Here is a 27,586-nt window from a genome sequence, read left to right on the forward strand (position 1 = left end):
TTTGTTTGATTATCTCAGAACGAACTTCAATTTCATGAAATTTGAAGAACCCAAAACCTGATTTTGATTTTTCTGTATGTGAGAATGCTACTTGTTGTTTTACCAATTGACATCTGGTTGTACAGATGATTGGGTATTTGGGTTTCTTCATTAATCAATCTAGAGTAACTGATGAGCTAATGCATGGAGTTTCTATTAGCACTAAAGGCTATGTTGACGACAAGACTGACTTTGGATTTGCAGCAACCGTCTCAAGCTGATTGGATTCGTCAGTATATGGAGCAACAGCAAGAGGAAGAGGTACACAACAAATTGGAGCAAATGTAGCAAAAGGGTTCCAGAGTAAATTTAAGGAGTATAACAAAAAAAAAATACATGCTTTCTTTGTATGCTTGAGATCCTTTCTTATCCCTGGGAAGTTCTAATTTTTGTCCTTTACATTTCTGGCTGTAAGACCTCAAGCATGCTGTTTACCCCATCAGATGATTCCGTAAGTTTACAGTTCGGATTTTGCAGTCGAAATTAATTCTGACAACCGATGTTGGGCAATCAGATTGATGTCATGTCACATATTCATCTTATACGCTAACACGCTTTTCATTAAATCCACATGGGTTGACCGGGTTATATTATAATTGATCTACTCGTTTTTTTTGTTATAGCTTCCAGCATTTTGTCTATCTTTTTGTCAATTGTCTTTCCTTATTTTGTATTGAACTTATAGGAACAGATATCTATGAGGAAACAGCTAGCACTTTAAGACAATAACAAGTGAAGAAATCAAAGAAACAAAGATATAAGGTTTGGGATCACCTGCTTCTTCTTGAGTAATGGCATGCTTTTGCAATTGGTTATATTATGCCTATTTGAACTGCCACCGACAAGTCTTGTGAAGTATTTAAGTGAAAAATGCAAGCTATAGTTTCCTTACAATATTGTTACGCGCGGAAGTTTTAGCCATTTGCATATTGACTACAGTTTAATTTCATTTTCTTCGTGTAGCCAAAATCTGTTGCAGAGAGAGTATCTGATGATCGATGTGAGCCATCTCCAGGATGACAGGATCATATGGTTCCTTGGTTGGTTACCAAGTTCAGCTTGATAGTGCAAGGTAATTATGTGCGTCTTTGGAAATAAATTGAACGTGTAAACTCTTCTAGTAGTTCATATATAAACTACCTTCCTATTTAAACTGTTGTTAATATTTTCTATTGGGTTCTTTAAATACTTTGATACAATTTTACTGTTTCAGCTTTGGTTTTCATGTTTATAACATTTTGCATAACTTTGTACTACATTATTCCCAAAGAGAATAGTAGAGTACCATCCTGCTAATCTAGTCACTTTTGCTAGTTTTGCAACAGGTGGACAACAACGCTTTATGTCACTTGAACTATTTCGAACTACTGCTTGAACCAGATGTTCGTTTTTAGTAATATTGGAATTGGTGGTTTTGAGACAGAATTGAACACTAAATTAATCAACTTTGCTATGTCTTCTTAAATGATGTAGTTCTTAATGTATTAGTATTTTCCCTTATCCACTCTTGATTTGACTGAAGAAGAACAAACCGCATGCTATTTTTCTCTATTCTAAATCCTAGATTTTCACGAGTTATGTTTATAGTTAACTTCTAAGTTGGAGGCATCAATGTGACAATCCTAGTTTTTAGTAGTTCTAGCTTTTCAAAGGGTAGATAATATTCTTCTTTTTTTTCTTTAAAGTGGGGGTTAAACTGGATAGCAAAGTGCCAAGGAGGCACCAAAGGATACAAGAAAGGAGCTTTTCTTAAGTTTCTGTGGTTACAACCTCAAACCACAGACAAGAGAAGCTAAAAATAAACCTTCCCCAAAATACAAACAAAATTACATGCTAGAAACTAGATTCCCAATTATCTTCAAAAAAACCTTTAAGATTTTGATTAGAGAGAGCCTACTGAAACAGCAGCTTGTTGGAGTGCCATATTGTCCAGCCTATTTTTTAGCATCTCGCATGCTGAACTTGGTCTTGATTTGTCCTGGTACAATTAAGGGGGAGAATTGTTAATCCTTCACTCTTCTTGTGCAAGACGTTTTGCTGACTCGTATTGTGTTTTTTGAGCGCTCAAACTAACATTCGGAATAACATTTTTGATTTCTTTCCTTGAATTGTCACAGATAGTCTTTCTTTATGCTTTGCGCCCCTAAAGTATTATTTTCAAGTTATAATTCTATGGTTTAGCTACATATGTTGGTTTACATAATAGATGTCCTCTATCTAAATATTCTCTCTGATGCTTGGAATTCTTGTGCATATTTTTCCGCGATATTTGGGAATGAGAAAACTAGTCTTCCCTTTTGCACTACAGGCATTCTTCCGAGGAAACTCACAGTAAGTTGTTTTTCTTTATCGACGCCCTCTGTTTTTTGCTTGAAAAATCTGCCTAAAGTTTATTTATCCTTTCAATAGAGATATTTATTAGTCTTGATTTTTTTCTTTTCATGGGAGTTCTTTAACTCTGTATGGGGACAAACACCAGTATCAGTGTATCACCCATGTAATAGTTGATGAAGTACACTAGCGTTCTCCGTTGGTGAGTTGGTCATGCATACGTGTCTTTACTAATGCTTTATTCATAAATAATATCCCTGTAGTCTTTTTCACTATACCACTGCCATGACTACCATCTACGTTCAATTTGAATTGATTGTTTAGATTTATAACAGGGTGGTTTTCTACTCGCTTGGGAATCGGAAGAACCTGCTTGAATAACAAGCTGCTCAAGTCCACCAAATCCACACCCAGATTAAAAGTAGCCCTCATGTATGTCTTTGCTCACAGCGTATATTAACTTGTTCCTGCAGATCCAGTTATCATGTCTGATGAGTTTAATCTAGTATGATGGGATTCTTAAATTTTCTGAGATTTTGTGTTTCCATGTATAGGTCTGCAACAGTTGATTCAACTTTGTTCTCCAGATACTTTGTAAACTTCCCCGTTATTAATGCAGAAGGTAGACCGCATCCTGTGTTCACGTACTTCTCGAGGATGTGTATGAAAATCTCACTTCTTGCCTTTCTTCAATTTCTCCAGCCTCTATGAATAACATGTCCACAGCTAAAGAAAAGATCTCCTGTTTTATGGTCCCTAAAGTTGGATGTGCACCTTCTCTTTTTTATTAGATACTTCCACATGAACAATACAAACTGATTCATTTATGTTGGTAACTGCACAGGGTTCTACAATACAAAATTGTCAAATTGATTCACGTGTGCTGGTAACTTCCCAGGGCTATCTTATACCATTCTATTATCTGGTCTCCCAGTGTAGATGTTAAATACTCTAACTTGTGAATTCTTTCTTTATGTTGCTACAGAAAATCCTGAGAACAACTATAGGGGAAAAAAGAATCTTGTACTATTTGCTTGGAGGGATGATAATCTTCTATCTAAGTATGCTATTAACCCTCATGTTTCAAGTTCTTAACAGACTTACCGCGAGAGAACTCAGAATAATCTGTTCAAAGCCTTGCTGTAATATTCGGTGACTTAAACTCCAATTTTCATGGCTTATGTATCAAATTCATTTAACACTTGGTGCTTTGAACGCCTTCTTGACTACTTGAAATATATTATTTGACCACTATGTTTGTGCAGAAAACTTTAAACAAAGATGTTATTGACTACGATCTCCAGGAAGATTTGGTTTTTCATGTTGATGACCTATCCAAGTGCCATACTAGTTTCCATAGCTGTAAGTCCTCCAGCTCTTAGTTACTTCGTCACTTGATTTACTTCGTAGCTGTAACTGCTGATTGCCTCGAAAAGGTATGCAGTTTAGTATCATCCAGGCTGGAAAACTGTTCAATAGTTCAGTTCTAATTGCGGAACCTACACATGCCTAACCTATGATGTTTCATTATCTAATGCTTAGGTCCATCCTCCTGTTGGATGTTTTTCATTAAGGCATAACTTCTTTTTACTAATATGTTCTGAATTTCCAATTTTGTATCTACTTCTTTGAAACTCTAAATGTACAACTCCAATCCTTTTTCCCAGAAAGTGATTTTTATTTCATGTATATCCCAAGTAATAATTTATTTTCTTTTTCTCAGGTGGAGTCATATTTGCAAGATACTAGCATAATCTCTCCCTACCCTCTTCTTTTGTTTGGTGGTCCCCTGAACATCCAACTTGATGTATCTCTATAGAATTTGAGGTACAAATATTATCTGTGTACATAATGTTTGCATACGTAGCATACCAGGTGCCAATTTGTAGAGAATAATATTGTTTATACAAATCAATTGCTGCAGCAGTATCGGGGCCTTGGTCATTTGGCTGCAATTTGTCCTAGCTTTGTATGTTGAATGTTTGAAGTTTCAACAGTCAGTTTCTTATAGTTAATGTAGTACAATATTATATTTTACTGTGCTCATTATAAATGAATAGAATGGCTGCATTGCTTGTTTTTGTAATGCAGACTGGCCTGATATCTATAGATCGTCGGTTAAACTTTTAGCACCATTCAAGATTGCTGTTCTTCCCTAGGAACTCCAGTCAACACTTCATTCTGTCCTGGAGGAGCTGATCAGAAAACCAGAGGTGTATAACATTTCCTTGCATTGCCGCCAACAGGAATTTCAGAGCTCCACTCTGTACATATATTGTTTTTAGATAGCGTTTCAGAGTTCCACTCTGCACACATATTGTTTTTAGATTGCTTCCACAGTTTCTTTTTTTTTCAATTCACACGTATGTTAGCTATTTGAACCCTTGAATCATTTGTACAGTTATAAATTTTGTTAAATGAATTTCTCAGAGTCTAAAAACTTGCATATGCGAGGACAGTGACGATGAATTGCACTAAAATGTATATCTGCACTTAACTAAATCTACTTCTGGCAGCAATGGCAAAATTACTCAGCTGCTGTATCATAATAATTCCGAAATATCAATGTTTGCTTATCTATTGATTCCTCTACATGGTGTCTCTCAACACCTACTATTAAAATTGTTTCTCAGATATTAAACAAACATCAGTCGGATCCATCAATCTCATTTTCTAAGAAATAATGAGATTGTATACAACTTGCACTCTAAAATGGATTACCATGGAACAGTCAGTCAGTCAGTCCACCAAAGACTCCAAAGCTAGGCCTCCTGTTGATTTATTTCCCATCGCTCTGTGCAGTCCTCCAACCTTAGTCTAGGTTTTTTAACTATCTGACCATCTCTAATGATCCAAACTGCACAGCCACAGCATCAACATTTAGAATTAGCATTAATAAATTTGCTGCTTTTAGTAAGCAGCTTTCTCTATTAAAATAAATAAAAAAAAGCAGCTTTTAATAAATTGGATAACATTGAGGGAATAAAGTGGACAGCATTGAAGTACTTAAATTGGACAACACTGAAGTACTTACTGTTGGTATATCCCCCTGATTGAGGTATGTCATAAGTGGCACCATCCACCAAACACTCCAAAGCCAATTTTATCCCATCCCTTTCAGACATATCAATATCATAGTATTTTGTTAACCTCGCATCAGCATACTTCTTGCCGGATCCACAAGAGTAGAACTCCTCAACCTCAAACCACCCTCCCTCGTGGAAGCTACAAATGGAGGGGGTTGCAACTTCATCCCCATCTTTCAAATCCCACCCAGACAGCAGCAACTGAAATGTATACTCCCTATCAACTCTTTTAGTGTGATAAGCATGGTTGTAGATAGAACACCCCACCTCTGCACAATCGGCGACTGATGGCCTTCCTTGTTCATAGAACTCTTCCAACTATAAAAAATTATTAAGATAGCAAAAGTCAGAACCAAAAATAATACCCAGCTTATATTTAAATTATACTAATTAGTAATGTTTTATACCCATCTCCTAAGGCATCCCTCTGCTATGTTGACGGCTCTAGTATGTCCAGACCCTGCTGATGCTAAAGTGCGGTGTGCATCTATCATGTGCATCTTATGAACCATGTTGTTCCCTGCAAAAAAAAAAAAAAAGCAAACAATATTTAATGCTACTAAATTTAGAGATACTGAGTTGTTAGGACACAAGGTACATTTCGTTTGTGGAATCCCTCCTATATCAGAAAGATTACAGGGAACAACTACCAAGCAAAAATTTACTGTGTAAGTTAACTAGTATAACACGTAAATTCAGTTCAGTTCTGTCATCTCAATATCTGATAGTCTCCAAAAGTTTTGGAACTACCAGAAACTCTAACTAATATGTGATCCAAAAACTGAGACTAGATAAAACAATCCATACAAATAAGCAGTTTGCGTGGATATGCTGCATATGTGTATCATAATGGTCATGGCTGACAGCAGTAAGTAGTTCATAATTTGTTATACATTTGATTTTGTTTTGTTGATTATCTTTTGATTGTCTGCTGCTAATAAAGGACTGATTAGCTGTTGGGAAAGAATATCAAATGGAAAGAAACTCATATCCAAGGATAAAAAAAACATTTGTGGTGATTTAGACTGCATTGAGGGAGTATTAATGTAATGCATTTGTGATAAAGAAAATCAAATATAAACATGTTTGTTATCCACATACGTTATGAGGAGCTATATTTGGTCAGTAATTGCTGACTGAAAAACATGGTTGTTCTTTTCATGTATACATACAAATAAGAAAATCCTTTCTGTCATAAGATAATTTAATCAATTACGGTATCATTAATACAAACTTAGATTGGTCATATATACTATTTATAATCACTACTACAAAAATTGAAAATGAAAGAGATAAGAACGCTTACGGATCACATCATTTACGGTTTCATTGCCATCGGTTGCCAGAATGGCGCAAGTTCTAAGTTTAATTCCAATTGCAGTTGTACCTCCCCTCTGCAAAGTTTCAAACCAAACCAGAATGTAAGATTTTTGTTAGTTTAAGCAGAATTGAGATAACCTGTAAACAATGATTTTATTGTATTACCAAGTCAAGTCTTCTTGACCCTGATGGATGAAAACCGTCAAAAGAAGACGAGTTAGACCTCACATGAAAAGGAATCCTCTGTTTTGCTCTCAGATACCTTGATGATGAAGGAACCCTAGAATTACATCGCCTCGATTTCTTACTGAAACAAGTAATTATTGATACGTTAAATTATGGAAATTAAGCTAAATAAAGAAACCATAAAATTCTGATAATTAAAGAAAGAAAATCTAATTTAGAAAAACAAGGAAATACCATATAATCCTAGGAATAACATATTAGAGAGAGTCTAGTCCAATTGATCTAGTCAATTGTCTGTTTGGTCCATTTTGGCAATATAAATTATAGTTTGGTCCTAGGATTTTGTCCACCCACACGGAATATTCTTTTTCTGTTACCAAAACATCCCTGCACGTGCAAAAATTATCTTTTGGTCCTAAATTTTATTGTTTGGTCCTTTTACCGACATATATAAACAAGAAACAACAACAATAAATTTCAGGTTCAAGAAAATTTTCTCTCTCCTACTCCGATCTCGTTTTTCTTCTTTTGCTGCAGATTTTTTTTTTCTAGGGTTTACGAAATCTTCCTCAATTTCGTTTTTGATACCAAGATCGATTCGATTTACAGCAGATTGACTTAGTTATGAAGATTGATTTGATTACAGAGTGAATTTGATTACGGTGTTTCGATTTGGAGTGAATTTGATTCGAGATTTTGATTACAGAAGATTTGATTCGAAGATTTGATTAGAGGCTTTTTTGAAGATTTGATTCGAGACTTTTTCGAAGTGAAGATTGATTTAGTTGGAGTTGATTTTTTGGAATTACAGATTCGTAGATCGGTGTTTTTTTGGAGTTTTGATTTTGAATTCTTCTTGTGCTGGTGAGTTTTCACGCTTATCCTTTCCTTGAATTATAGATCAGCTAAGTTTTTCTTTGATTAGAATGAATGAAGTCGTTCTGTTAAGGTTTCATTTGTTAGAATGAACTCTTTATTTTGTTAAGGAATAAGTTATTAATAGCATTACGGCTTCATTCCAATAATGAACTCTTCTTTTACCATGGAATAAGTACAGTTGGTGCTTTGTTTCTTTTATCTTTTTTAGGATGTTAACGAAATGAAGTCATTCTGTTAAGGCTTCATTTCTTGGAATGAACTCTTTATTTTGTTTAAGGAAGAATCTATTAGTGTTGTTCTGTTAAGAATATTTATTCTGTTAATGCTTCATTTCTTGGAATGAACTCTTTATTTTGTTTAAGGAATAATCTATTAGTGTTGTTCTGTTAAGAATATTTATTTTGTTAAGGCTTCATTTCGAGAATGAACTCTTCTTTTGTCATGGAAGAAGTACTGTTAGGATATTAAAGAGTGAAGTCATTCTATTAAGGCTTCATTCCGGGAATGAATTTTTCTTTTTTTGTCATGGAAGAAGTATTGTTGCTGCTCTGTTTATCTGTTAGGATGTTAATGAATGAGATCATTCTGTTTAAGGCTTCATTCGTGGAATGAAACCTTTATTTTGTTAGAATGTTATTGAATGAAGCTATTTTGTTTCAGCTTCATTCCAATAATGATCTATTTTGTGTGTGTGCGTTCATTTTTCAGGTTCAGTATGGCCCTATCCAGTTGTTATGCTGTTGTGTACTATAAAGGGGATGGTATTCCGTTGAAAGTTTCTTTAGATACTATGATTCGTGACTTTAAAATATCTGTTTGTGATTATTGGAGAAACTTGACTCCTCAGAGCATAAGATTTATCAGTCGTTGTGATAAAGCTCTCATTAATTGTGATTTTTCTCTCCAAGGTCTAATTGCTGTTACTTGTTCAAGGGAATTGTCAAGTTTTGATCTGTTTGTTGAGGAGGCTTGTCATGGTGTTGCTTCTAGCTCTTCGTCTGGTATTTCCACGCGGTCGCTCAGTAACGATGAATCATGCACTGGGTTCACTGAGACTTCAAAGATTAAATACCTGACGGAAGGTCGTGAGCAATTGAAACCTCTTTTATTCGAAGGTTGGGAAGATATTTTTAAAGGTGTTGGTCAAGTTTTTCATGGTGGTGTTGATGAGGTTCGCTTAGCTGTCAGCAAATACTGCAGCAAGTCTGGCTATACAGTTGCAAAGGTTAAGAATGACAGACTCAGGTTCACAGGCAAGTGTGGTAGGAATGCAGAATGTCCTTGGTATCTGCACTGTATTCCAATCGATACCGCTAAAAGTGTCTTTGCTATCAAGGAATTCAATGGGAGCATAAATGTGGTGGTACTTATAAGCTGAAGGACCCACCTGTGAAGAAGAAATTGATTAAGCATCTATTCAAGGATCAAATACAGTCAAATCCGTCGATAAAGCCTAATGATATGGTTGCTCAGGTGAAGAGTTGTTATGGAATTGACATAAAATACCATCATGCTTATAAAGGGAAGGAAGCATCTAAGGCAGAGATATATGGCGATGATGTAAAAAGTTATACAGATCTTATTTGGTATGTTGAAGCAATAAAGGCTACCAATCCTGGCAGTTATATTAAGTTTGAGTATGATAAAGAGACTAAACGTTTTCATAGGCTTTTCATATATTTTGGTGCCTGTATGGAAGGATACCGGTTCATTCGCCCTATGCTTTAATGTGATGCAACATTTCTCAATGGGAGATTCAAGGGAACAGTGATGGCTGCCACTGGTGTGAATGGAAACCAAGGTAAATTTTCTTTCTTTTCTGAATAACTCATATTAGTTTGTTGTTTGATTTTTAAGAGCAATGTGAATGAATGAAGTTTCTCTGTTAAGGCTTTTCATTTTTTAGGATGAACTCATTTTATGTTCAAGAAGAAAGTAATTTCTATCAGTTTTACTTTTGTTATTTTGTTAAGAAGGTCTTCATTTTAAGAATGAACTCTTATTTTTTGTTAAGTTTTTAGCTGTTCATAGGTGGGAATGAACTCCTGCTGCTTTGATTCTACAGTTCATGTTATAGAATGGACTTCATTTTTGGAATGAAGTGTAGAAAAGTTATAGATTTTTTGATTATACAGTTCATGCTACAGAATGGAATTCATTATATAGAATGAAACCTTTATTTTTTTGATTTTTAATAGCAATGTGAATGAATGAAGCTTATCTGTTAAGTTTTTTAGCTGTTCATAAGCGGGGAATGAACTCCTGCTGCTTTTTTTTTATGTTTTACTTTGTTATTTTTTGAAGAAGAAGGTCTTAGTTCATGTTATAGAACAGACTTCATTGTTGGAATGAAGTGTAGAAAAGTTATAGATATTGATTATTCTACAGTTCATGTTACAGAATGGACTTCATTTTTTGGAATGAAGTGTAGAAAAGTTATAGATTTTTTGATTATACAGTTCATGCTACATAATGGACTTCATTTTAAGAATGAAACTTTCATTTTTGTTATAGATATTTTTTAATGAACTGACACTTTTAGTTCTTTTTTGTGTTCTTTTCATTCTGTAGGATTTTTTCCTTTTGCGTATGCTTTAGTTCCTGGAGAAGACATTGAAGGGTGGGAGTGGTTTATGGAGAACTTGCAGCATTGTGTCGACTCTCGTCCTATCACCTTTATTATTGATCATGAAGGGCTGAAGCAAAGTATTCCCAAGTATTTTCCCAACTCTTATCATAGCTACTGTTTCCATCATTTGAAGAATAACCTCCCCATCAAGAAATCACATGAGAAGTATAAAAAAGTTCAAGATTTTTTCCATAAAGCTGCATACTGCTATAATGTTGCTAAATATGAGTCTGCTTTAAATGAGATGTGTATCATAGGATGTGGTTGGGTTGCCAAGTACATCAGAAATATCGATCCCAAGCATTGGACAAATGCTTTCTTCCTAGGATGTAGGTATGGGACACACTCGTCAACTATTGCAGAGTCTTTCAATAACTGGATTCTTCCTGAAAGGGATCTGCCTCCAGCTTCTCTTGTTGATGAGATTAGGATAAAGATTATGAGGATGAGTGCAGAAAGGCGTGAGATCGGTAGAAATTATAGTGATAGTTTGACTCCCATCTATAAATCTCTACTCAAGTCACATGTCGATATAGGGCGTCCATGGAGTGTTACGGAGTCAGGTAATGGTATATATGAGGTTCACTCTCCTTGCTCTCATGCTATTGATCTGATGCATATGACGTGCACTTGCCAGAGATGGAAAGTGTTTGGTTTCCCCTGTGCTCACGCCACTGCTGCTATTACTATGAGTGGTATTGAGATGTTGAGGTTTGTTCAACCTTACTTTGGTTCGAATCATTTTCGCCATACGTATGCTCCTGCAATTCGACCCATTCCCAATTACGACAGGCCAGAAGCGTATGAACCTGAAGAGAGAGTCCTACCTGGTATTCCAAGGCCACCTCCAGGAAGACCACCAAAGAAGCGCATCCGTGGTGCTTATGAGAAGGAGAGGAGGCCTATGAAGTGCTCAAATTGCAAGAAGATTGGGAACCACAACAAAGCTACCTGTCGTGTATTAATGATGGAGTAGTATGCATGAACCTTTTTTTTTTTTTTCTAGTTTATGTTTTTTTATGTTTTTATGAACTTCTCTTACCTGTTTGATTATGCACTGGTTGTAGTTTTTTTTTTTTTTTTTTTTGCATTTTTGATATGCACTTCATTTTCTGTAATGAACCCCCTTTTTTTTCTTAGAAATGCTTTTTTTAGATATTATTTCTTTTTGGATATGTATGTACTGATATTTTGTAGCAGGTTATGGTATTTTTCCTACAAATCAACTCTATGGGATATGTATTTTTCATTATCAGGGATATGTATGAATTCATTTACTGAAATGAACTTCATTTTCAGGAATGAACACAAGTTTTCCTATAACCAATAGAGTTCATTTTGGTAAATGAACTGGTATACATAAGATAGAAGACAAAATGCTGAAGTACTAGAGTTAATAGGTATCCATTAGATAGTAAGACAATGCATAATTTCTCATTATCTGGAATGAACCGCCCCTCTATCAGTTCATTTACTGAAATGAACTTCATTTTCAGGAATGAATACTAGTTTTCCTAGAACTGACTTGAATTCCATAAAGTTCATTTTCAGGAATGAAGTCCACCAAAACATCAAAGAAGGAACATTCATGATATAAAAAATAAATTCATAAGAAAATAAGGCAGAAAGACAAGGCATAAGATAGAACATTGATGTTATATACTATCCAAAATATGATAGATGAAAATATAAAACATACTAGAGTATCAATTACATTAGAAGGTAATTCAGGTGATATTAGACATAAGAGTTTTCTGTTGCAATAAGAATTAATCTACTGTGCAATATACTATAGTTAAAAAGAGTTTTGTCTGTTTAATCTGTTCCAAGTAAGAAATTGCTAAGGTATTCTGAGTTGGAAAATTCAACCCACCTCTCTTCATCCCATGATGCAGTAAGAAGTTTGTAGGCCATCCCAACTCTTCTTGCTTGCATCTTCTCTATCATGTCAACTTTCTTCAACACACTCTGCGACTTGTTTATGGTTGGCTTGACACTTCTCTTGATCCAATAGCAGGTGTACAACAGGAAATCTGGATATGCTCCTTGATCTGGCACTCCTGGGAGATTTTAAAAGTTGACGTTGCTGTATCTCACCCTACCATGAGCTTGTATCCACAAGTTGATGTGTTTCATGCAGTACATAGTCATTATGTTTGCGTCAGCTTTGCATTGCTTACCAAGCTCTCCCTTTTTGATGGAGTTGTAATGCTTCCATGTGTAGTTGCCGATGTCAAAAACCAGCAGATGCCAGTGTTCACCTAGTGACCCTTTTGATTTTGCATTACCACTGTGTGGGTCAGTATTCATAGGAATGAGCAGCTTTTCGGTTTTTTCAGGCATGCTTTTTATAAACTGATCAACTTCTTCTGTTCTCTTAAATTCATTGTGACACGCAAAAAATGTCTGAAAAAAAAAGAGAAATGAATTAGATAAGCAATTCTCATTCTATGCATGGATTATACAGTTCATTATACAGTTCATTATACAGTTCAAATAGATAAAAATCAAAATAACCTTCATAGGCATGCATTTTTCTCTAAATCAGACAAACTGCAAGCAAACATTTCACTTTTTATCAATGGATAGGAAGAAACACACTTACGAATGCTGTTGAATTCATAATATCAAAGTTGATATACTTTCTTCGAGTCTCACTGTCCTCTCTATCATTGAGCATTCTATCGTTGTTTGCAGCTTTATACTTTATGTATATATAGTAATCTAGCAAGGTGGTATCCAAGTAATCATTGAACAACAGAGAAACGATTTCACTCCCTTGAACTGAAATTGGAATTTTCTTGTGATTCTCTGCTTTCCAAGCTGCTTGACTGCAAAAATAAAAAGAAAAAATGAATTTTCAAAAGTTTATACCAAAAAAGAATTATTGAAGAGAAACATATAAAGAGTTAGTAATATAAACATACGTAGTCATAGCTTTGCTGAAGAAATCACCAAATACCGCTAGCGCAGTATTATCAAATCTGTGGTACAAAGGAGATCCTCTCAGTTCTGGTAGATTTGGCTTGATTTCTTGTCTTACTCTTCGAGGAGCCTGTGCTACTGCTTCTTGAATCCGATGTTCTTGTTGCGCCTGTGGTGTTGCTCCCTGAATATTTGCAGGCTCGGATCCTCTTTTCCTCTTACCAACAAGGTTTTTCTTTATCTCTTGTTGCGCCTGTGGTACATTCTTCTTCTTCACTTCTTTATTTCTATCAACTTGAGGTGGTACCTTTGCCACTACCTTCTTTTCTTTGTTCAACATCAGTCTGAATCTTGTTTTCTTTAAACTATAATTTGATCCTGATATGAATTCATCCCCTATTGGTTTCACTGGTTTGTTTGATCTAGTAGCCATTCTACTAGTTTCTTCCGGTACTACTTTCACAGGTGTCTTCTGAGTCTGCTCCATCGATGAACCAAGGCCTATTTCATTCAGTTCTGCAACTATTTGCGAAACTGTTTCCACATCTGCGGCAGTTGTCTTTGCTTTCTTTGACTTAATAACCACTCCACTTGCTTCTTGTGACACATGGGTGGGCTGGTACTGTGTCATCCCAATCGAGAAACTAGGAGGACTATAGTAATTATTGATCGCCTTTAGTGTATCTTTGATAACGGTGTCAGCTTCTTCATCATTCAAATCCTCATTCTTCTCATTCTTGTCATCAATAAACTGCAGACTCACATGCTCTTCTCTATCTAATATATCATCTGTGTCACTTGCTGTTACAAATAATTCAAGAAGCATAAATCAAACAAAGATACACCTTCATTCTAAAGAATGAACTCATAAATATATCTAACTTCATTCTACAACATCATCATATAGATCTACTAACTTCATTCTATAAAATAAAGTCCAGCAAACATCAAAGGAGAAACATGGTTCACTATAGGAATGAGCTCTTTACAATTTTTCTAGACTTCATTCTAGAAATGAAGTCCAGCAAACATCAAAGATGTAACTTGGTATACACCTTCATTATAAAGAAGGAAATCATAGAACACGGTATACACCTTCATTCAGAAGAATGAACTCAAACAACACTTTTCAGTACAATTTTTCTAGACTTCATTCTAGAAATGTAGTCCAGCAAACATGGTATTATTCATTAAACATCAAACATGGTATACACCTTCATAAATATATCTAAATTTATTCTACAACATCATCATATAGATCTACTAACTTCATTCTATAAAATGAAGTCCAACAAACATCAAAGGAGAAACATGGTTCACTATAGGAATGAGCTATTTACAATTTTTCTAGATTTCATTCTAGAAATGAAGTCCAGCAAACATCAAATACGTAACTTGGTATACACCTTCATTATAAAGAAGGAACTCATAGAACATGGTATACACCTTCATTCAGAAGAATGAACTCAAACAACAATTTTCAGTACAATTTTTCTAGACTTCAGTCTAGAAATGAAGTCCAGCAAACATGGTATTATTCATCAAACATCAAACATGGTATACACCTTCATTCAAAAGAATGAACTCCAACTTCTATATTTGTAGCCAGAGTTCATCCATGAGAATGAACTCCAACCTCTACTTGAAAAGTCAGGGTTCATTTCCAGAATGAAGTCCAACTTCTATACTGTATCCATAGTTCATCCATGAGAATGAACTCCAACCTCTGCTTGAAAAGTAAAACTAAAATATTTGCAGAAGGAAGAAAAAAATTTAGAATTCTTACCCAGGTTCACACATTGATCAATACCCTAAGGAGCTGCGGTGTTATTTGGAATTGAAGGAAGCTCTACTTCAGTCATCTCATCAAGGAGCTTTTTCTGAATATCACTTGCATCAACTTCTACAGAAGGATCTCCAACAGATAAGGCGGGAAAGAGATGATCAGAACCTCCAGCAGCTTCATTTACAGCATCTGGTACTGCTTGCATTCCATCATCCACAGCAGCATCTGGGTTTGCAATTCCAACATCATCATTCATATTTCCAACACCATCTTCCACGGCCTCATCCACAACAACATCTGATTGCATATCTTTAGCAGCCTTATGCTCATCAGTGAAAAGTTTAGTACGCATGTACTCTGATGCTTGGTCTGCCATGAATTTCGCCACATTCCCTCCTTGAGCTAGCAATGCATCAACTTCAGGTTGCTTTGGAGCCAAGTATATTTCAAGGCATTCCATCTTTCTATCAAAGAGTGTCTTCGAAGTTGTGGCTTCTGCAAGTGATTTGTCAAGGTCTTCCTTCCTTAACAAAAGATCCAACATCTCCTCAGTATGCTTCTTTGTCAACTGTTGTATCTCTTGAGCATGTTTACCTCTCAGGTCCTCTATTTCTTGAACATGTGTAGCTTTCATATGTTCTATCTGGGCATTCATTTGACTGAATTCTTCCTCAAGCAATTCAACCTTTGTCTTGGCTTTTTGCTTTTGCAGGAGTTTGTTTTCAGCATCGGTATATTCTTCCAAGAACATATTCGACAGCTGCACACAAAAAAAAATTGATTTCATTACACACAATGAACACACTCATTAAACATTCCTTGTAGGTATCCATTATAATACAAGGAGAATGAACCAGAACATCAGATGATTCGACATTAACAGTCAAAGTTCATTTTGTGGAATGAATTCCCAGTTTTATCTTAAAGCATCATAGTTCATTATATGAAATTGAATAAAATATAATGGTACTAGATTTTTACCTCTCCAAAATCATCAACATTCATCTTAGACGTTAAGTGTTTGCAAATGGTATCGATATTCCACCTTGCAAATCTTGGACGGTAGTCTACTATTTTCTTCACCTGCCACTTGGGTTTTAATTTCTTTGAATGCTTAGCAAACCAAGGCTGTAAAAGAGAAGAATTATACTGGTCAGTTATCAGCAACAATTCATTTCAACATCAAACCTCAAAATGAAAAAAATGAACAGTATTTCATCTCACCAACAAGTAAAGGTAACAACCTTCAGAAGAACCTCTTCTCAAGCTTTCCATCAAATGCTTGTGTATGAGATGCGGCAGAGATACTCTATCTATTGCCTCTAGGCAGGCTAGGTACTTGGTGTGGATGGAACCTCCATCACCAGTAGTAAGAAAAATAGTAGACAATAGAAAAAGCTCAAACATGGTTACAAGATCTTCAGTAGATCCTCTATTCCTAATCAACTCAACGATTTTTTCTTTCAATTCTGTGTTCTTTATATCAGAAAGTTTTTTTTAAGGTGGAACAAATTCGTAGGTTCGATAGAACCTTCCTACGTTTCTAGTGTCCAAGAAAGATTCTTCTATTCCACCTCCAGGAATACATGGTATTCCAAACACTAACGACAACTTTTCAGGTGATCTTAGCACATATGTTTCTTCCCCTACTTTGAAAACGAACGTATGGTCATTTGTTTCAGGAATGAACTGATGCGCATCGCAGATAACTTGGACAGCAGGTATTGACTTAATCCATTCAGTAGCAACGATCTCCCCTTCCAGAAATACTTTGGCTACACTCCCCAACGGACTCCTATACAAAGCATCTCTCCGTTCTTCATTCAAAGCCTCATGTTTTGGAAGAGCTTTAATCTTAGCAGCAAGAGCAATAGCTCCATCAAAGCTACACTTTATCTTCTTATCTACAATTTTTTTAAAGACAAAAGAAAAGAAGATTAATGGTTACATTTTTTTAAATAACAGCTTATAAAAGAAGATAAAGTGTGGCTTGAGAAAGATCAATACTTCAGTTCATTCTACTTGGTGAACTCTCAATCATTTCGAAGTTAATTCAATAAAATTAGGCTTTCAAAGAAGAACCAACACAAGAATGAATCTAGATAATGTCAACACCGGCTTACTTCATTTTTGTACAAAATCTAGGTAGAATATGCAGGTATAAGAATGTAGATAATGAACTGTAAATCTTGAAGCGCAAATTTTCTAGACTTCGTTATAGAAATGAAGAGTGGCAAACACCAAAGGAGAAACATGGACTCAGTACAATTTTTCTAGGATTCATTCTAGAAATGAAGTCCAGAAAACACCAAAGGAGAAACATGGACTTAGCGCAATTTTTCTAGACTTCATTCTAGAAATGAAGTCCAGCGAACACCAAAGAAGAAACATGGACGTAGCACAATTTTTCTAGAATTCATTCTAGAAATGAAGTCCAGCAAACATCAAATGAGAAACATGGACTCAGTACAATTTTTCTAGACTTCAGTCTAGAAATGAAGTCCAGCAAACACCAAAGGAGAAACATGGACTTAGCGCAATTTTTCTAGACTTCATTCTAGAAATGAAGTCCAGCAAACACCAAAGGAGAAACATGGACTTAGCACAATTTTTCTAGACTTTATTCTAGAAATGAAGTCCAGCAAACATCAAATGAGAAACATGGACTCAATACAATTTTTCTAGACTTCATTCTAGAAATGAAGTCCAGCAAACACCAAAGGAGAAACATGGACTTAGCGCAATTTTTCTAGATTTCATTCTAGAAATGAAGTCCAGCAAACATCAAATGAGAAACATGGACTCAGTATAATTTTTCTAGACTTCATTCTAGAAATGAAGTCCAGTAAACACCAAAGGAGAAACATGGACTCAGTACAATTTTTCTAGATTTCATTATAGAAATGAAGTCCAGCAAACACCAAAGGGGAAACATGGACTCAGTACAATTTTTCTAGGCTTCATTCTAGAAATGAAATCCAGCAAACAGCAAAGGAGAAACATGAACTCAGTACAATTTTTCTAGACTTCATTCTAGAAATGAAGTCCAGCAAAAACCAAAGGAGAAACATGGACTCAGTACAATTTTTCTAGACTTCATTCTAGAAATGAAGTCCGGCAAACATCAAATGAGAAACATGGACTCAATACAATTTTTCTAGACTTCATTCTAGAAATGAAGTCCGGCAAACACCAAATGAGAAACATGGACTCAGTACAATTTTTCTAGACGTCATTCTAGAATTGAAGTCCGGAAAACACCAAAGGAGAAACATGGACTCAGTATAATTTTTCTAAACTTCATTCTAGAAATGAAGTCCGGCAAACACCAAAGGAGAAACATGGACTTAGGCAATTTTTCTAGAATTCATTCTAGAAATGATGTCCATCAAACATCAAAGGAGAAACATGGACTCAGTACAATTTTTCTAGATTTCATTCTAGAAATGAAGTCCGGCAAACACCAAAGGAGAAACATGCAAACAACAGAAAAATTGGAAGACATGCTCAATTCAACAACAAACAGATCAAAAATCAACTTCGAATTAGTGTTTTTACCTTTCGCTGCTTTCTTCACTTTTGATTTCTTTGACACTGGTTCTTCTTCTTCTTGACTATCTCCTTAAAAAATAACTAATTGGCTATCTCTTTCTTCAACTTCTTCTTCTGAAGATGTATCTACTACTACTTACCTCTTCGATTTACCCATTTAGGGTTTTGATTTCTTCAATTTTTCTAGGGTTTTTCGATTTTCTAGGTTTGGTTTTCTGATTTTGAAGACTGTTTTGATTTTGATTTGCGAAAGTTGAAATGATTTCGACCGATTTTGGTGGATTCTTGGTTTTGATGATCTTCGTTCTCTGGGTTTTGGAGTGAAGAAGACGAAGAAGTTGTGGTTTGATGAGTGCTAAAAAGTGCATATTTCTATATATTTTTCTTGGCATTTAACTCATCTTTTGTGCATTAATTCTACATTTCATCCCATATTCTGTATTTTCTTTGTTTTCAAGAATAAATATTTTTCTTAATTAATTTTGCATCTTTAGGTAATAAATAAAGCTTGGATGAATCGCGGAGAGAAAAGAGCAGAAAAGTGGTGAAAAAGCCGGGAGGAATCACGCAAGGAAGCCGCGAAGAATGTTGTGCACAAGACCAAAAGGCTAGAAGTGGGCTTGAAGAGGAAGAATTGTTCTTAAAGAAGATATGGGCTTGGCATACCCAAGACCCAAAACCCTCACCCAAACCCATTTCCAATATCCATACCCGCCTTCATCTTCAGCCATCAGATTGGATCATCTCAGCATCCAACGGTCGCATCATCTTCGTGCATCGAAATCTGAAGCTCCTGTCAAACACTATAGCACCTAACTCCATCTTGAGCCGTCAGTTTCGTTGTATCAGGCATCCGACGGTCGATACCAGCCTCTTCACTTGTAGCCATTAGATCAATCTATCATTTCCGCATCCCACGGCCGAGCTTCACGAATCATCAAGCTTGCTATCCCCGCCACACACCCAAGCACCTAACACCTATACCCCGCACCAAACAACCCCTTCTCCTATTCTCCATCGAATCCATCTTCTCCTCCACTCCGCTGCAGAGAAAACCCATGTCCGCCATCACCATAACCACCACCTCAACCACCACCATCTCCTCTCAAATCAACCAAACACCAAAACCCATCTCCACTACCATCATTACCACCTATCTAGCCACCTAATTTCCCATTTTTTATACACGTTTTTCTTCCAAAACCCTAACGTGTGAAAATTGGTAAATTAGGTTGAGTTAGATGGACAATTGGACGTAGCTAGAGCATCAGGAGAAGAATTGGAGGCATGGGTCGACATCTACCAGTGTCATCAGTGATTAGGTAAATTTTAATAGAAATTTTTATAAGAACCCTAATTCCATAAATTGGGGATTTTTGGGGGAAATTGATTGTACGTCTAATTAGAAGCATGGGTCACGTATTAGGGTTGTTATCAGTGTGTTAGGTGAGTGAATTTTGGATTTTTGGGTAAACCCTAATTTCACTGATTTGTGGGATTTTTGGGATTTGCTTATATGTATAAATAGATGATGTGGGGGTGTGTTGTAACTATGCCTGGATTAGCCAGTGTGTCCAGAACTGTGAGTTCTGTAAAAAATTCCATTTTATGCTCTGTTTTTATCCTTTGTTCTTCACTGTTTTGCTATCCATGTTTTTCCATGTTTAGTGTATTGTTCAGTTTCTCCATTTGATGTAATGTGCTGTTGCTATCCATGTTATGTTTCATGTCTCCTGTTATGTTATGTTTCTGTAATATTTGTATCATGTTCTGTACTGTTTCTGTTATGTATGTTCTGAATCCCAAATGCTAGGACTAGATGAAATTATGAACCAGCTGAGATAGTCTTCATCATGTGCAGCTCATGTTCAGTGTTGCTAAGCCCTTAGACTAGTTGTGCTTTAATCAGACAATTAGCACTTTGGTAATTATCTTAGCTGTGAGTAGAATATCCCTTAGGTTAATGGTGGATTCAACATCCTAGTGTTCTTTCATCACTCTTGTTTACTGTCTCCCTTCATTGCTTTTCTCAATAGTTCACTGTTAGTTTACTGTTATGTTTAGTGTTTAATGTTTAGTTCCTCAAATGTTAAGTTTGTTCACTGTTAGTGGTGGAAGTTTAGGTTAGAATTCATGTAAATTGAGCTGATTGAGAAATGGAGGAATTTAGTGTCCACTGTTGCTTGTGATTGATTGTGCTGTTAAAAGACAGTCAATGCTAGGAGTAAAACAGTTGGACAAGCTTCTTCTCCTTCCATTCCATTTATGTATGCCCTGGAACATAGGCATGCTAGAACCTCCACCTAGCTCCATTAGGGACAAGGATTTAACCAAAAAACAGCCACTGCCTAGCATCTTTCCTGTTCTTCTTTGTCTATATGTTTTTGTGGCTTCTTATCACTGTTTTTATAGCTGTTTTTATAACTGTTTTGTGCCCTGTTCTTCCTTTGCCTTTGGCCCTTGGCCATTGCCTTTGATTTATCACTGCTATGCCATTGTAAATTTGCATCTTTTGCCCTGTGTTGCTTCCATGTATATACCATTGTCACTTTTTCTTTGTACATGTCATTGTAAATGCCATCCTTGGCCCTGTGTGACTTAGTGCCCTGTCTGCCTAGAGCCTGCTTTACCTTGTCTGCTGCTGCTCCAAACAGTTAGCTTAGAACCAAAGGCTAAAAGCCCAGGTTCAAAGTCCAGTCACTAAAGGCCTAAGGCCCAGCCACAGTTCAGGTTAAGGCCTAAGGCCCAGTTCAGTTCAGTTCATTTCAAAGACTACTGAAGCCCAGATTCATTACAAAGCCCAGTTCAGTCTTGGGTTAATCTAGAAGCCCATTGACACTCAAAGCCCAGTGCACTTCAAAGGCCAAGCCTAGTGCACTTCAAGACCAACTGAGCCCAAGCTCAGTTCACTTCATTGTCAAACAAGCCTATAATCCAAAGGTACCCTAAGCCCAAATCCCAAAAGGCTTCATAGTTAACCAACAACAATTTAGGAGCCCAAAATAGCTAGTAAACTCCAAAACACTCCCAGTCTCTGTGGATCGACCCGTACTTGCACGAGCTACAACTGACGACCGTGCACTTGCGGTTATAATTTGTAGGACCTTTTAGAAGCCTACCAAGTTTTTGGCGCTGCTGCCGGGGACTCGGGTTTGTTTCTCTAGTAGTTTTATTAGCTATTTTTGCATTTCACTGCATAGCATTTGCATCTGCATCTGCTTCACTTCATTTGCTGTTGGACCTGCTGTTCTGAACCAGTTTTTCCTCTGCTGGGACGCCTCCAAGGAAAAGAACCAAAGCCCAACTGGGTTTTTGCAACAATATCAGAGCAGCTGGGCTGTGCTAAAAAGGTAAACCCATTCAGAGAACCCGAATTGTGGGCTTCCAATTTTTAATTGTGGGCTTGTAATATTAAAGCCAATTTTTGGGCTTTTTATTTTCTGTTGGGTTTGTAATTAATTTTTGTGGGCTTGTTTGTTTAATTTGTGGGCTTGTATTTAATTTTTGTGAGCTTGTTTAATTTGGACTGGTATTTTGTATTCTGGGTTTTTAAACCCAGCTGAGCTTGTAACCGATCACGCTAGGTTAACTCGTTAGTGGGCCGAGTACCCAAATTCTAGGCCGAGATTTTGGACTCAGTTTCACCAAACGTTTTCAAACCAGCTGAGCCAAAGCAAACACAAAACCAACAGTGGGCTTGCTCCCATTCAAAAACCAAATTTTATTTTCTTTTAAAATAAATAAATAAATAAATAAATAAATATTTTCTCTCCCATTCAAAAACCAAAATTTTTACTTGCTCCCAAATTTTAAAACCAAATTTTATTTTGCTCCCACATTAACAACCAATTTTTTTTTTCTTTTATCCCACCAAAACCAAATTTTCCCCAAAAAGTCCAATCCCATTAAAAACCAAATTTTCTTGTACATAATCCAGTAGATAAAATTTCTTAAAACCCTTTTGTTCCTTTTGTATATATTTTGCTAATCCAATATGATCTCGGCTGACATATGTTGGATTCTTGCCTTGAATAACGGAGTTCTAATATTGCTTTCGCCGAAATCGGGTATTCTCTTTCCTTTTTCTCTACTCAACATGATCCTCTTCATATGTTGTATTATAATTTTGTTCATATTTTGAAATATGAGGAAATGTTTAGTTTAGGTTTGGGGGGGATAGAGTAGATACCACGATAATGTTATAATTGAAAACAGAACTCCCTCTTTTTTGAAAAATTTAAAAATTCCGAAAAAAAAAAAAAATTAAAAAAATCATAAAAATGGAGCTCATTTACCTTGAAATGTTGACTCTTGTGCATATATGTAATTTTTAGGAGTCTTAGTCTAGATATTTAGGCACCCTGATTCTAGCACAATTCACATAGTGATAAGAAACTTGCACGCGCACGATCTACCAATACATGTATAGCCTCGATCTTCAAGGTGTTTGATAGGAAGTTAGATTGCCAATCACTTTAGAATACTGAATGAGACGACTAGCTTGTTCTTTGTTTGGCTGGGATAGAAGTTGGAGGATACGTTAAGAAAAGCAACCATAGAATTTGACCGGATGCATTCGATAAGGGGCCACCTCTTGCTAAGAGTCATGTAATTATGTTTTTCTTTTTGGTTCATGTATCAAAAGTGTCATATGTTGTAAAGATCAAAGTTATTTCTTCAAAAAAAAAAAAAAAAAAATCAAAAAATCAAAAAAAAGAAAAAAAAAAAGAAATTCAATCAAGTATTTATTTATTCCATGTTTTGTCATGTTAAAGACAATAGTTCTCTCTTGTTCCAAAAATAAAAGAGAGTAATCAATGTAAATAAGAGTCATGTAAAGAGTCATCTTTGTGTTGTAAATAGTCTTGTAATAAGCAAGGAGGGTGCAACCATCGATGTATAACGCGGGTAAACTGAAATATCACCAACTCATTGGGTGAACATTCACAATTCTCGTAAATCCGGACAGCTAGCTTGGCTTAGAATTCGGTTCTTAGCCTAAAAACTATCTCTTGGTGATTAGTAGTCATAACTTCAGGTCATTCTAGACACATGTGTAGATACACTTTACACTCTTATCACATGTCTTTTTTTGTTATCAGTGCTAGGATTGTGCCTTTGATAGCTAGATTGACATCTCCATTTTGCTGTGAGCTTAAACTGACTTGCACATGTCACATTTGATGGAATCTGAGCTTATATTTTGACCTAGAACTTTGTAGGTACGTTCTAAGCAAACCTTCACGAGACTTCACTCGTCCACTAGGGACACTTAGTGGTTTAAAAGGCTTAGTGCATATGCTAAATGCATTCGAGAGACCAGCGACAGTGGTATAGGTAGGATTTCCTTAGTTTTGTTTTACTTGAGGACAAGTAAAATTCAGGTTTGGGGGTATTTGATGAGTGCTAAAAAGTGCATATTTCTATATATTTTTCTTGGCATTTAACTCATCTTTTGTGCATTAATTCTACATTTTATTCCATATTCTGTATTTTCTTTGTTTTCAAGAATAAATATTTTTCTTAATTAATTTTGCATCTTTAGGTAATAAATAAAGCTTGGATGAATCGCGGAGAGAAAAGAGCAGAAAAGTGGTGAAAAATCCGGGAGGAATCACGCAAGGAAGCCGCGAAGAATGTTGTGCACAAGACCAAAAGGCTAGAAGTGGGCTTGAAGAGGAAGAATTGTTCTTAAAGAAGATATGGGCTTGGCATACCCAAGACCCAAAAACCTCACCCAAACCCATTTCCAATATCCATACCCGCCTTCATCTTCAGCCATCAGATTGGATCATCTCAGCATCCAACGGTATCATCATCTTCGTGCATCGAAATCTGAAGCTCCTGTCAAACACTATAGCACCTAACTCCATCTTGAGCCGTCAGTTTCGTTGTATCAGGCATCCGACGGTCGATACCAGCCTCTTCACTTGTAGCCATTAGATCAATCTATCATTTCCGCATCCCACGGCTGAGCTTCGCGAATCATCAAGCTTGCTATCCCCGCCACACACCCAAGCACCTAACACCTATACCCCGCACCAAACAACCCCTTCTCCTATTCTCCATCGAATCCATCTTCTCCTCCACTCTGCTGCAGAGAAAACCCATGTCCGCCATCACCATAACCACCACCTCAACCACCACCATCTCCTCTCAAATCAACCAAACACCAAAACCCATCTCCACTACCATCATTACCACCTATCTAGCCACCTAATTTCCCATTTTTTATACACGTTTTTCTTCCAAAACCCTAACGTGTGAAAATTGGTAAATTAGGTTGAGTTAGATGGAAAATTGGACGTAGCTAGAGCATCAGGAGAAGAATTGGAGGCATGAGTCGACATCTACCAGTGTCATCAGTGATTAGGTAAATTTTAATAGAAATTTTTATAAGAACCCTAATTCCATAAATTGGGGATTTTTGGGGGAAATTGATTGTACGTCTAATTAGAAGCATGGGTCACGTATTAGGGTTGTTATCAGTGTGTTAGGTGAGTGAATTTTGGATTTTTGGGTAAACCCTAATTTCACTGATTTGTGGGATTTTTGGGATTTGCTTATATGTATAAATAGATGATGTGGGGGTGTGTTGTAACTATGCCTGGATTAGCCAGTGTGTCCAGAACTGTGAGTTCTGTAAAAAATTCCATTTTATGCTCTGTTTTTATCCTTTGTTCTTCACTGTTTTGCTATCCATGTTTTTCCATGTTTAGTGTATTGTTCAGTTTCTCCATTTGATGTAATGTGCTGTTGCTATCCATGTTATGTTTCATGTCTCCTGTTATGTTATGTTTCTGTAATATTTGTATCATGTTCTGTACTGTTTCTGTTATGTATGTTCTGAATCCCAAATGCTAGGACTAGATGAAATTATGAACCAGTTGAGATAGTCTTCATCATGTGCAGCTCATGTTCAGTGTTGCTAAGCCCTTAGACTAGTTGTGCTTTAATCAGACAATTAGCACTTTGGTAATTATCTTAGCTGTGAGTAGAATATCCCTTAGGTTAATGGTGGATTCAACATCCTAGTGTTCTTTCATCACTCTTGTTTACTGTCTCCCTTCATTGCTGTTTTCTCAATAGTTCACTGTTAGTTTACTGTTATGTTTAGTGTTTAATGTTTAGTTCCTCAAATGTTAAGTTTGTTCACTGTTAGTGGTGGAAGTTTAGGTTAGAATTCATGTAAATTGAGCTGATTGAGAAATGGAGGAATTTAGTGTCCACTGTTGCTTGTGATTGATTGTGCTGTTAAAAGACAGTCAATGCTAGGAGTAAAACAGTTGGACAAGCTTCTTCTCCTTCCATTCCATTTATGTATGCCCTGGAACATAGGCATGCTAGAACCTCCACCTAGCTCCATTAGGGACAAGGATTTAACCAAAAAACAGCCACTGCCTAGCATCTTTCCTGTTCTTCTTTGTTATCTATATGTTTTTGTGGCTTCTTATCACTGTTTTTATAGCTGTTTTTATAACTGTTTTGTGCCCTGTTCTTCCTTTGCCTTTGGCCCTTGGCCATTGCCTTTGATTTATCACTGCTATGCCATTGTAAATTTGCATTCTTTTGCCCTGTGTTGCTTCCATGTATATACCATTGTCACTTTTTCTTTGTACATGTCATTGTAAATGCCATCCTTGGCCCTGTGTGACTTAGTGCCCTGTCTGCCTAGAGCCTGCTTTACCTTGTCTGCTGCTGCTCCAAACAGTTAGCTTAGAACCAAAGGCTAAAAGCCCAGGTTCAAAGTCCAGTCACTAAAGGCCTAAGGCCCAGCCACAGTTCAGGTTAAGGCCTAAGGCCCAGTTCAGTTCAGTTCATTTCAAAGACTACTGAAGCCCAGATTCATTACAAAGCCCAGTTCAGTCTTGGGTTAATCTAGAAGCCCATTGACACTCAAAGCCCAGTGCACTTCAAAGGCCAAGCCTAGTGCACTTCAAGACCAACTGAGCCCAAGCTCAGTTCACTTCATTGTCAAACAAGCCTATAATCCAAAGGTACCCTAATCCCAAAGCCCAAAAGGCTTCATAGTTAACCAACAACAATTTAGGAGCCCAAAATAGCTAGTAAACTCCAAAACACTCCCAGTCTCTGTGGATCGACCCGTACTTGCACGAGCTATAACTGACGACCGTGCACTTGCGGTTATAATTTGTAGGACCTTTTAGAAGCCTACCATAGTTCTCTGAAAATGAAACTGAAAAGAATGAGAGAGATAGTTAACACGTTTTTAGGAGATCGTGGGTTGAAGGCGGTAACAGTTAAGATAAGGGTATTATTGTCTGTTTGGTATTTTTTTTAATTATGGACCAAACAGTAAAGGGGTTTGACCAAAATACTAAAAAGACATGGGCCCACCTAAAAAAGGACCAAACGATATTTTACCCTTAGAAAAAACAAGAATTGAAAAAGAGATTAGAAAGTAGAAACTACCTTTTCTGATGGCCAGATTTAGGGTTTCTTAATGCATCTTCAACATTAGAAATTTCCTCCTCCGATGATCCCTTAGAAGAAACCTTAGACTCACGCATTTTCTCTTCCATTTCTACATCTGAACCTGATCCATCCACTAGTCTGTTGTAATTTGGATCTCGATGTTCAACATTCGATTCATTCTTTTTCCAGGAAATAATTCATTCCGAATTTCTATATTCAAAACAAAACCTATTTCTTTCTTGGTGAAGAATTGGTAAAGATGTTGGTGATTTCATCTACATCTTTATCTACAGAGGAAACAAACTTTCGTTTCTTTTCCTGAACTTTAATGTAGGAGGAAGAACTAGGGTTTACGTCGTTCATCAAAAATTGACGTGAATCTTCGACTGAAGCAAGAACTCGCTGTTTCTTTGTGTT

At 36.4% G+C, this 27,586-nt stretch overlaps 1 protein-coding gene across 1 annotated transcript; it reads right to left on the reverse strand.

Annotated features, from left to right (window-relative positions):
* Window positions 1-4,464: 4,464 nt before the first annotated feature.
* Window positions 4,465-27,276, reverse strand: LOC113305464. Its single transcript, XM_026554499.1, has 6 exons — window positions 27,167-27,276; window positions 6,942-7,083; window positions 6,763-6,850; window positions 5,864-5,976; window positions 5,405-5,774; window positions 4,465-5,227 (listed from the first exon to the last, which is right to left on the reverse strand). The coding sequence occupies exons 1-6, from the start codon at window positions 27,274-27,276 to the stop codon at window positions 5,133-5,135; spliced, it is 918 nt and encodes a 305-aa protein (XP_026410284.1). The 3' UTR covers window positions 4,465-5,132.
* Between the last annotated feature and the right edge of the window lie 310 nt (window positions 27,277-27,586).

The sequence above is a fragment of the Papaver somniferum genome, chromosome 8, assembly GCF_003573695.1.
Source record: "Papaver somniferum cultivar HN1 chromosome 8, ASM357369v1, whole genome shotgun sequence".
Classification (NCBI taxonomy): domain Eukaryota; kingdom Viridiplantae; phylum Streptophyta; class Magnoliopsida; order Ranunculales; family Papaveraceae; genus Papaver; species Papaver somniferum.

Bases quoted from the DNA above. Each gene is read 5' to 3' on its own strand.
- LOC113305464 (XM_026554499.1), bottom strand. From the start codon at position 27,276: ATGGAAGAGAAAATGCGTGAGTCTAAGGTTTCTTCTAAGGGATCATCG. The intron at 6,851-6,941 runs GTAATACAATAA...GAAACTTTGCAG, and splicing joins GGTCAAGAAGACTTGACTTG to AGGGGAGGTACAACTGCAAT. The intron at 5,977-6,762 runs GTAAGCGTTCTT...TTTTTTTTGCAG, and splicing joins AACCGTAAATGATGTGATCC to GGAACAACATGGTTCATAAG.